Source organism: Herpailurus yagouaroundi, unplaced genomic scaffold (assembly GCF_014898765.1).
Source record: "Herpailurus yagouaroundi ecotype Mexico unplaced genomic scaffold, PumYag 197, whole genome shotgun sequence".
Lineage (NCBI taxonomy): Eukaryota > Metazoa > Chordata > Mammalia > Carnivora > Felidae > Herpailurus > Herpailurus yagouaroundi.
In genome coordinates, this window is record NW_024412428.1 from 6185594 (window position 1) to 6197249 (window position 11656).

Sequence of the window (11656 nt, forward strand, 5' to 3'; positions counted from 1 at the left end):
CCGTGACAGGGAGTTTTTGAGAAGTTTTTTTACTTTACAAAATTAAAGCTGAGTAAAATCAGTGACTTATAAACCATGACAAAAGGACAAATATTTAGTCAGAGATATCAGTTCCTCCTGAAAAAGAGTATCTACCTCCTCTCAGTGTAATTTTTCTTAAGGTATCTTACGATTTAAAATGGTTTAAAATTCACCTTAAAAATAGAAACAAACAAAAGGACGAGTTCAATTGACAAAAACTAATAAAAATAAGCTCAAATTTACTGACAGAATCGTGGGCACTTCATACAATACTTAGACTCTACCAGTTTTAAGTAAAATAAATAAGAAAAAAACTTATAATTACAAAGCCAGTCTTTCCCCTTGGGGAAACAAAAAGCCACTTTTGACCAGTTGTTCCCTACATATACATATACTGTATATTATTATAAGCTTCTTCAGAGAAGCAAAACATATTTGTCTTCCTGACACCGGATTCTAGTCATCTGTTCGTGTTTACATCAGAAAGGCAACTGCAAGTGTTGGGCCCAAATGTAGTTCTGGTTTACGCCTGAAAAGACCACCGGGTGTTCCTTCTATGTGTGTGTATTCGACACGGGCAAATTTACGCGGTGCGTTCAGGATCACCTCCCGAAATGATCGCTACAACCTAGCACAGATTCCCACTCTTTCTCCTGCACCCCCAAGGAGTTCAAACCATTACTGGTGCAACGAATAAAGAGAAAATGCATGTCAATTACTGGAAGGCGGTTTCACGAGAGGAGCTGCTATCTCTGATCTCACTTCCTTGTTGTGTGGAACTGCACGGACGGCATGATACCTGAGCAAATAAATCAACTACCATGATAGGAAGAGCGTGTGAATCCATAGTCTTTGCTTTATTGTGTGCAAAGTGTGCTACTGCCCCCTGAGCTTCCTGCATTTCTCTTTTCTTGAAAAATCAGTGCTTGATCCTTTGCAAAATAACCAGAGAAGAAATGAGGCAGAAAGTATCTCTTCATCACGGTCCCCCTCAGTCCCGAGACTGATAGAAAAGGATGTAACCAGACTCAGAGTTCTTTGAGATATCTGATGTCAACCCGTAGAATTCTTCAATAGCTTGTGCATCAATTTTCTGCGGGGCAAAATGTAAGCATTAGTACGAAAGTGAGCTCTTGGAACTGCTTCAATCCAATAAAACCTCCCACATTTCTTAGAATCGTGTCTTTCATTGGGGCTATAAAACAGCTCTGCACAGTAAGAACAGCTTAAGTTAACAGGGCTGATAATGCCAAGTACTGGTAAGAACATGAAGCAAACAGGACTCTCAGACACAGCTCGTAGGAATGTAAAACGATTCGGAGACTTTGGGGAAACGTGTCACGTTGTCTTCTAAAGCTGAACACACAAAACTACCCTTTGATCCAGCAATCCTATGCCTAGGGAACAGAATTTCTACCTGGACTGTAAGAAACCACGAATTCCCAACCATTCGTGGCCTACGAAAATGGCAATTTCAGATGGTCCAACCTAACACGCCCAAGAAAAGTGAGTGCGCGTGTCTAGCAAAAGACACCGGGGTCATGGAGGCAGTTTTATTTCAGTAACGGGCAAAAAGGCAAGCTTCTAACTTGTTCTGTTCTGACAACGGGCAATTACAATAAAAAAGAAAACCCTACTATTGGCAACACGAATAAACTGCTAGATACAATGGTGAGCGGAAAAGGGCAGACACAAAAGAAGGCATATTGAACGAGTCCATTTATATTCAAACAGAGGCAAAACAATAATGAGAATGATAAGCCTCAAAAGAGCCAGGAGCCGGTGAAGGGGATGGTGGGGAGAAGGGAGGAAAGCTGTGAGGACGGACCAGAAAGAGGATAAAGGAGGCTCACTGGGGTGCTGAAAGTGCACTTGATCTTGATAGTGGTTACAGAGAGAGAGAGAGAGAGAGAGAGAGAGAGAGCGCGCGCGCGCGCGCACATGCAAATACGGGTGCGTGCACATTCACATAAAAATTCAAGTTGTTGCTTAAGATTTGTGTACTTTATGTATATTATAACTCAATAATTTTTTTAACCTCAATTTTTTTTCAAAAATTGAAAGCTTTTTTTTTTTTTTTTTTTTTAAGCTAGCTCTGTTGTCGAAAGCTTTTGTTTTATCCTAAGCATTTTAAAGGTTACCTGACCATTCAAGCATTGGGATTGCCTGTTGGGGAGTAAGAAGTAGGAATCAGATAATCTGAAGACCTCAACAGTTGCCTAATATTCGTCACCTGTCATATGAATGAGAGGCTGGGAGAAAAGAGAAGAGTGAAATACACACCCAACTTTGAAGAAAAATAAGAAATTCAGGAACTACTTACTTCTACAATGTCGTCATCAAACAACAACCAAAAATCATGACTCTTAACTATTGCGATATAATGTCCTCGATTGGGACCACTAAAACAAAGAGAAAGAAAAGTTAATTTCATACAATGTTTTATTAACATCATTCTTCTATGCCCGAATTTCACGTTCTATAAAGCAGCATAACTGAAACCGATAAAAATAGTCCTTACCTATCCTTCCCCAAAGTATCAAGCCACACTGATGTGAACTGGCATTCTATTTTAAAATCAAATAATTAGCACTCTACTTTGAAAGATATAATCAGCATTCTATTTATATGAAGTTACACTATTAAAATTATTTGTCTTTTTTAACTTATTATTTTTAAAATAATTTTCAAATTTGCTTCTATGAAAAATGTAAATACATTTTTTTCTAGCATTTTGAGGGGGGTGGGGGTGTCACTGTCTGAGTGAAACTACAGAACAACACAAGTAAAAATTTTTTTCTAAGTCTTACTCTCTTCGGAAAAGTTTTCCTCTTGAGGAAAGGTATCGTGTGATAGTTAAACAAGATATCAAATCTACAGTTATGAAATCAATCAAGCTTGACCTTCATAAACTTCTTTAAAAACAAATGACATTTTGTTAGTATTATTAGTGCTATTTTTAAGTACCTAGATCTTAGCACCACTATTGGAATGGTCTCTCCGTCTCATTTTAAACAAATCTGGAATAAAGAAATCTAGAAACTCATAAAAATGCATGTGGGACTGTTTCTTCAACAACAATAAATCCTTTGCTTTATAAAAGACGTGGTGAAGATTTCAACCTCTCCCCGTTTAAGTATGATTCATTATAAAAAGCTTCTACATAATTCTTCATTAAATTATAATTCCATTGTAATTGTTATAGTATAGAATTTGAGATAATTTTCCACACAAAGTATTGTTAATGTGAACATTATCTTAAGAGTAGCAACATGTGGGGCGCCTGGGTGGCGCAGTCGGTTAAGCGTCCGACTTCAGCCAGGTCACGATCTCGCGGTCCGTGAGTTCGAGCCCCGCGTCAGGCTCTGGGCTGATGGCTCGGAGCCTGGAGCCTGTTTCCGATTCTGTGTCTCCCTCTCTCTCTGCCCCTCCCCCGTTCATGCTCTGTCTCTCTCTGTCCCCAAAAAATAAATAAATAAAAAACGTTGAAAAAAAAAGAGTAGCAACATGAGATAAAGGAATAAGCAGCCTCTGTGCCTCCTGGTGTCGGCTCCTCTGACCCGGTTGGGGGAGACGAGTACCCGAGGTGACAAAGCGACACAAACAAGAGGACCGCTCTTTCCCCACAGACGAAAACCCCTCAGAACTATTTTTTTAAGAAGGCTTTTAATTCTAAAATTCTGAAATAAGAACCAAAATAAACAGATTTTGCCCATTTCTTGGGGGTTCATCTAAAGAATCACGTGTTTATATAAGAGGCTAAGAATTGTATTTTATTTTTTGTTTTGTTTTGTACTTTTTTAAGGTGGTAGAAAGGCAGAGAGAATCACAGAAAGGCTGAGGAACAGAGCCTGAGAGGGAGGAGGCAGGTGGGGGACACAAAAGTTAGGCATCGGGCAGCTTGGCTTTTTCCTTCGGCAAACAGGTGGTTTGAAGAACAGACAGAGTCGGTTACAGAAACTAATAGGAGGAGGAAGGGCTGAGGCTCCTAAACTTACTAGGCGCCCAGGAAGGCCGTTTATTAGGGATTTGCATCCTGAACATAAAACACGCTCACTGCAGTGGGCGTGAGTGCCTAACGTGTGCACGTGTGTCGCTTTCTGTGGGGATCAGAAAGACACCAACGCTTCCTGCCCGAGGACACGGTCAGTGCAGCAGATAACCCTCCACAAACACATTTCGGGGCAAAACAGAACATAAAAGCAGAGCTACAGGCGCAGTGGAACGGACAGACGCCGTCTGGCGAGAGAGGAGGTGGGAGGGACAGGGCTGAGGACTCCAGGAAGGGTGGGGGGGGGGGGGGGGGGCCTGAGACGGGCCGAAAGGGTCACACTTAAGACTTCCGCAAGCACCTGCACCTGTTAGAAATCTATGCGCCACTGAGGAGAGAGAACGCATAGCTGGACCGGCACGGGCTTGCCGAGGACGAGCGTCCTCGACGGTTAAAGGATGCAGGCAAAGTAAACCATCTCTGCTCTCGTGTGAAATCTTACTACAGATAAATCTAATAAAAAATAAGAAAGACTTTTAAATGCTCTTAATCTGTATTTATTCTGAGAGAGAGAGAGAGAACGAGCAGGGGAGGGGCGGAGAGAGGGAGACAGAGGATCCTAAGCAGGCTCTGCGCTGTCAGCACAGAGCCTGATGTGGGGCTTGAACCCACAAACCGTGAGATGATGACACAAGCTGAAATCAAGAGTCAGACGCTCAACCCACTGAGCCACCCAGGCGTCCTAAATGTTGTTACTCTTTTGTTAACGGACAAATCATTTCCTGTTTTAAGAGGTGCCTGTTCTCATAAGGGAAACATACAAACTGATAAACAACACAACACAAAGCAGTAAGTTACGGCTAGCGATACACATCTAGTAGCTACGTGAACACAGAGGCGTGGAACCAAATGTAGTAATGTTTCAATGCAGTAATATTTCAGTATACCAAAGTTTAAGGAGGAAATGATAAACGCACTGTACCTGAAACATCCATCTTGCAATCAACCTATCCTGACACGACAACCTGGGAGCATCAAGAGCCTCGGAAAGATCTACGCCAGGACCATCCTGAACGCCCGCCCCACAGACCAAGAACCTTGCCAGCTCGTCCCTCGGATGCAGTTACCTTCCACAGTGAACCACCACGGCGACGAGGTCGTACATTCTGTCAGGATTGGTTGCGTCGCCAGAGGTGTTAAACAGACGAAGTTCTAAAGGAAAAACTACCCGGTAAGACAGTTTTGTGTATCGATGAAGCTGATCCATGTACTTAAACCTCTTCAGGTGCAGAGCTAGAATCATGGGCAGTTTTTTAACTTTCATCCTAGTCAAATAAACACGGAGACAGAATTTCATAAAAGACATTCACACCATGTCCTTAAAAGAACTATCACACTTTAGGATTCCATTAACAAACCATTAGTAGTTTTAATAACCCAGCACTGCCCAGTTTTGCATCTTTCTACCAATTACTTTTATATTGGCAAAGCAACATTCTGAACATCTGAAGACTATCCCACCCCACCCGTCATCGACAAACCACATAAATCTAATTCATACTCAATACGGCTTCAACATAGATGAACGACATCAGTCCGCTGTTAAGAAATCCTTATTCTGAAATACAGGTCCCTAATGATAAGGCAAACTGCACATGATGCCTATGATTGGTGGAGGAGAACCAGTTCCTTAGAGCTGCTAGCTCCTTTGGATGGGAGGGGAGACTGAAATCCATCTGTCCCATCAGTCTATATAATTCAGTAACAGACTGACACAACGAGAAAAGCATGAAAGACCATTCTGCGAAAGGTGTTTGCCAGAGATAAGAAGTAACTCCCGATTAGGAATAAGGACTACGTGTATCCTCGAACAGAGAGTAAAATGACCTGCAAATTTAGGGTTGAGTATTTTACTGTAAAACACTGGCTATCCTCCACACTCTAAATAATCTTCATTACGCCCTTAAATGTCATTTCGCCCCGACAGGACTCCACACTCCTGGCTCCTCCTAATGACAGCCTATTCTTCTGAAGGCTCAGCTCAAACGCTGTCCCCACCCCACACAAGTAACCCCTCTCTTCAATCCCCCATCGGCACTTTCTAGATTCACTCTATGCACGTACGGTTTATGACCCCATCAAATGTTTATGATGATTATGGGTCTTTCTCTTCTTCTAGGGTCTAAGATCTTGCCAGGGAGAAACCATTTTTATTTTGTTTTCATTTTCTTTCTCTATCGAGCAACATGCCTGGCACGTGACAGATACCTGACAAGTGTTGCAGCACTGAATTCCGTATGTGTTCAATGAAGCAAAACACTTCATTAATTAAAAAACGAAATTTACTAAGCCATTGCCCCTAATGAAGGGAAAACAAAAATCATTCTGTAGCATCTCGCTAAACCTGCATCCTACAGATCTTAAATGCGGTGGGCATTTAATAGTAAATGTTCCGGAAACATTTACTATTCTACCCTGGCCTTTGAAAAACATTAGCAAGAAAAAACAAACAGATACTCATTCCCGGAAAGAAAGCTAACAGTGTAAGAGTCTTTATGGCCTTTGCCTCAGTAATCCCAACTTCTAGAACTTAAATATATCCTCTCAGATACAAGACGTCTGAAAAACATTCACTTCTAGAGTTATTTTAGATCGTGAAAAACTGGGAAAATCCTAGAGACAGGCATGCGACAGAGGTATTATGGGTTCAGTTCCAGACCACCACAGTAAAGTCAGCATTGCAATAAAGCCAATGGAATGAAATTTTTGGTCTCCCAGTGCACATAAGAGTTAGGTTGACATTATACCGTGTCCATTAAATGTGCGATATTACGTCCAGAAAAAAACAATGCAGATACCTTAATTAAAAAACACTTCATTGTGAAAAACTGCAACCCATCACCTAAGCCTTCAGCGAGTCATAACCTCTTTGCTGGGGAAGGGTCCTGGCTCACTGCTGACTGATGGGGGTAGTGATGATGAAGGTCGTTGGGGTGGCTGCGGCATTTCTGAAAAGAAGATCATCAAGTCTGCCACACTGACGGACTCGTCCTTTGGTGAACGATTTCTCTATAGCACGAGATGCTGTCTGAGAGCATTTCACCCACAGAACTTTCCTCAAAATTAGAACCAGTCTTTTCAAACCCTGCCCTGCTTTAACTACCAAGTTTGTGTAGTATTCCAAATCCTTCGTTGACACTTCAACCGGCTTCACAGCATCGTCAGCAGGAGCAGATTCCATCTCAAGAAATCACGTTCTCTGCTCAGCCGTGAGAAGCAGTCCTCACCCCGTCGCGTCCTATCGCGAGATCCCAGCAACGCCGTCCACCTTCAGGGCCCGCTTCTAGTCCTGGTTCTCTCGCTGTTTCCACCACATCCGCCGTGACTGTCTCCACGGCCATCCCCAACCTCCAAAGTCATCCCCGAGGGTGGGAGTCAACTTCTGCCAAACTCTTATAAAGGATATTTTGACCTCTTCCCGTTGTTCTTAATGGCTTTCCATTTCAGGAGGGATTTAATTTACTTTGCCCAGATCCATCAGAGGAATCACTCACTGTCTGTGGCACCTGCAACTTTATGAAATGTATTTCTTAAAAAATAAGAGTCAGAATGACTCCTTGATCCACGGGCTGTGGAACGGACGCCGTGTCAAAAGGCACGAAAACATTCATCTCAGGGCACAATCTCCATCAGAGCTCTTGGGTGACCAGGCAGCATGATCAATGGATGGATGAAGAGCAAAACTTGAAAGGAATCTTTTTTTCTGCTTTTTCCCTGGGCAGAAGATCTCAACGGTGGGCCTCAAATATTCAGTAAACCATGTTGTAAACAGATGTGCTGTCATCCAGGCCTGGTTGTTCCATTTATAGAGCAGAGCGGATTTAGCGTAATTCTGGAGGGCCCCAGCATTTTCAGAATGGCCAGTGAGCATCAGTTTCAGGTCACCAGCTGTGTTAGCCCCTAACAAGAGAGCCCTGTCCTTTGAAGCTCCGAAGGCAGGCACGGACTTCCCTCTAGGTGTGCAAGTCCTTGATGGCACGCATCGTCTTCCACAGACAGCTGCTCTGTCTACACCAACCACCTTCGTGAACGATCTTAGCCAGACCTTCTGGAGAACTTGCTGTAGCTTCTACATTAGCACTGGCTGCTTCGCCTTTACTTTCACGTCACAGAGTCGGCTTCTTTCCTCAACCCCCACCCCTGCAGCTTCCAATTTTTCTCTTGCAGCTTCCTCGCCTCTCTCCGCCTTCAGAAAGTTGAAGAGAGTTTTGAGGGCTTGCTCTGGGTCAGACTTTGGCTCAAGGGAATGTTGTGGCCGGTCTGCTCTTCTGTCTAGACCACTCACACTTTCTCCGTGTCGGAAATAAGACTGCTTCGCTTTCTTGTCACTTGTGCGTTCGCTGGAAAAGCACTCTTCATGTCCTCCACGAACGTTTCCTCGGCACTTGCAACGTGGCTGCAGTTTGGCACAAAGGACCCAGCTTTCAGTCTGTCTCAGCCGTCAACGTGCCCTTCCTCACTAAGCTTCACCATTTCTAGCTTTTGATTCAAAGTGAGAGATGCGGGACTTCTGCTTTCACTGGCGCACGTAGGGGTCACTGCAGGGTTACTAACGGGCCTAGTTTCAATATTGTTGTGTCTCAGAGACTAGAGCAGCCAGAGGAGAGGGAAAGGGGGCCGGGGCGGGGGGCAGGGGGGAACGGACGGTAGTGCACTCAGAGGACATACAACTCTCAAGTAAGCTCACCATCTTGTAAGGGAGTGGTTTGTGCTACCCCCAAACATGACACCAGCGACATCGGAGAGCACGGGTCATTATACGAAATGTGATAATAACGAGAAAGCATGAAATTTGGTGGGAATTGCCAAAATATGACACAGAGACACAAAGTGAGCAAATGCTGTTGGAAAAAGGGCCTCAATAGACTTGCTCGACGCAAGGATGCCATAAACCTTCAATATGTTAAAAAAAAAACAAAAACAAAAAAAAAACAGCAAAGTACAACAAAGCAGGGCACAATAAAATGAGGTGTGCCTGTACCTGTCTTACAGAAACTTCTTCATAAAAGAGGGAATGATCACCAACTCATTTCTGAGGCCAGCTGAAAGCCGGTACCAAAACCTGACAACGGTATTACAAGAAAATCCCAGACCAATAATATCCCTCACGGTATCTCAAAGATGTGACAATCAACACAACATTAGCAGATTGAATCCGGCAACATATAAACCTCCCTTGGCGATATTATAGTTCTCCTAAATGAAACGCTGATGTTTTCTCCTCAGGTTCTTTGTAAATAAAGACCAGTAACTGCAAAAATGGAAAGATTCCTTTATGTCCCTGAATTAACAAAGTAATCATAAATTTGTAAGGAGCATTTTAAAATATTAATAGAGCCCATTTCTCCTCTGCAAGAAAGGGGTCCTCAGCCCAACTTCAGTTTTCCGGAAATTTTAGATCTCCGCAGAAAAACGATGCGATTTTGAAAAACAAGCACGTCCCCTTCCAACCTAATCAGAGTATTCTGGACCAGGAATGAGTGGACTGCAGATACTATTCTTAGCAAAAATGTACCACCCTCGTCGTACACCAGGTTACAAAGTCAATGCCTACAGCAGCCACCGTCAGAAGGGGTGGCGGGCACATCTTCTCAACCTGGGGCCCCACGACCCAGCGAGCAGACCCTGACGAAAGAAGTCGTGTGCCCGAGATTTATCAGAGCGCTGCTCTGGGGGCCGAGTGAGGAAAGCCGAGAGGGAAGAGGAGGAAGCCGGCTGAGGGTTGAGTCTCAGGAAAAAGCCCAGAGAGAGCAGCTCCAGCTTGGTCCCTCGGGGAAACCCTGCCTGGACTCTGAATCTCGCTGCCGATTTCTCTGGACCGTGGCGAGGTGACTGGGCTTTCACACGCTCTTCTCCACCTGCCGGTCACAGGTCACAGGTTAAAGAAATTCCCAGAAGCTTCCTTCCGCGGTCGCGGTAGCCCCAGCCCCAGAGGAGTCCTCTGAAGAAGAGCCAGCGTGAAAGCGCCCCAAAGGAGTGGGGGTGGCGGAGAATGGGCCCTGAGGCCACTCCCTGACTAGAATACCGGCCACTCCGCTGCAGGCAAAGGGGGGGGGGGGACCAGGAAGGCGAGTTCCATATTCTAGAGCTGTCTGCTGTCTGGAGATTCCCCAAGAATGGCCAGAAAGCATTTTTTATTTTTATTTTTATTTTTTTTTATTTTAAAAAAAAATTTTTTTTTCAACGTTTATTTATTTTTGGGTCAGAGAGAGACAGAGCATGAACGGGCGAGGGGCAGAGAGAGAGGGAGACACAGAATCGGAAACAGGCTCCAGGCTCTGAGCCATCAGCCCAGAGCCCAACGCGGGGCTCGAACTCACGGACCGCAAGATCGTGACCTGGCTGAAGTCGGACGCTTAACCGACTGCGCCACCCAGGCGCCCCCAGAAAGCATTTTTTAAAGGAAAATTTCCCATTTGTGTAAATGGTGGGAGCCAAGCAAAGAGGTCCACACATACTGCGGGCCAGAGGGCACTAATACGCAAACTCTACCCCAGACAACTTTAACATCCCATCAGCACGAGCACGTAAGAACTTAATTCCACCTTCTCGTGGACTGTCATGTCAACGAGGCCTAACTGGGGAAGGTCAGGCTGAGTGCGACAGGGAAACGGAAGTTATGGCTGCACGCGAGGAAGACACCAGACTGAGTGGGAAGCACCGAGAGGAGAGCTGGACCCGACGGAGCCTGACTCCAGTGGGTGTCCTCAACGAAGGCAGGTCGGGGGACAGGGCAGATCCAGAGTGCCCCAACCGGGGGTGGGGGGGGGGGGGGGGAAGAGTGCTGATCGCTATCTGGAGATGCTTCCAGGCGCGCATCCGGACAGCATCAACCTGTCAAAAGACAGAAGGACCCAGGCAACCGGACACACGGGTCAGATTCAGGAGGATTCCAAATGGGGGAGGGGGTGCTACGGTCTGAATGCTTGTGTCCCCCCAAAACTCACGTTCAAAACCTAATACCCGACGTGATGGTTCTAGGAGGTGGGGCCTCCGGGAGGTGCTTACACCACGAGGGTGGAGCCTTCACAGATGGGATTAGTGTCTTCACGAAAGACCCTAGAGAGCTTGCGGGAGTCCTTCCACCAGGCAGGAAGGCACCTGCCGGGGACCACGAAGAGGGCCCTCACCGGAACACGACACGCTGGTGCCTCGATTCTGGACCGCCAGCTTCCAGAATGCGAACGAATCGATACATCTCTGCTATTTATAATCCGCCCAGTCTATGGGGTTTTGTTACGGCAGTCTCAGCAGACGGAGACAGGGCGTGTGTGAAAGGGCTGACTACTCCCGACGTGCTACTGACCGTGACTAGAACCTGCACACGCAGAAAAACGATCCGCATCTAGCTAGGGAAACCGAGCAGAAGGGAAGAACGTGGCCTCAGGAACAGGAAGAACCTCAGTTACCACTAGATCGGGGTGGACAGAGACAGGCAGCGGCCACGACAACTAGATGCTGAGTCACCTGGGCACTGCGTGAGTCGTCCTCAACGCCGCGCCGCCCGCGGACAGCGGTGGGCCTGGAGGCGGGCTCGGCTGAATGTGGCCTAAAGGGAGAGAGAGTACAGGGAGGGGAGAGAGT

The 11656-nt window shown here is 45.5% G+C and overlaps 1 protein-coding gene across 1 annotated transcript in view; it reads right to left on the reverse strand.

The window, feature by feature from the left end:
• Positions 1-853: 853 nt before the first annotated feature.
• Positions 854-11656, reverse strand: part of USP12 (ubiquitin specific peptidase 12) — a 46491-nt gene continuing 35688 nt past the window's right edge. Inside the window, exons 5-7 of the mRNA XM_040448090.1 lie at positions 5140-5337; positions 2345-2423; positions 854-1114 (exon numbers count right to left, since the gene is read on the reverse strand). Coding sequence (XP_040304024.1) covers positions 1013-1114; positions 2345-2423; positions 5140-5337 — 379 coding nt within the window. The 3' untranslated portion in view covers positions 854-1012. The remainder of the gene's footprint in view (positions 1115-2344; positions 2424-5139; positions 5338-11656) is intronic.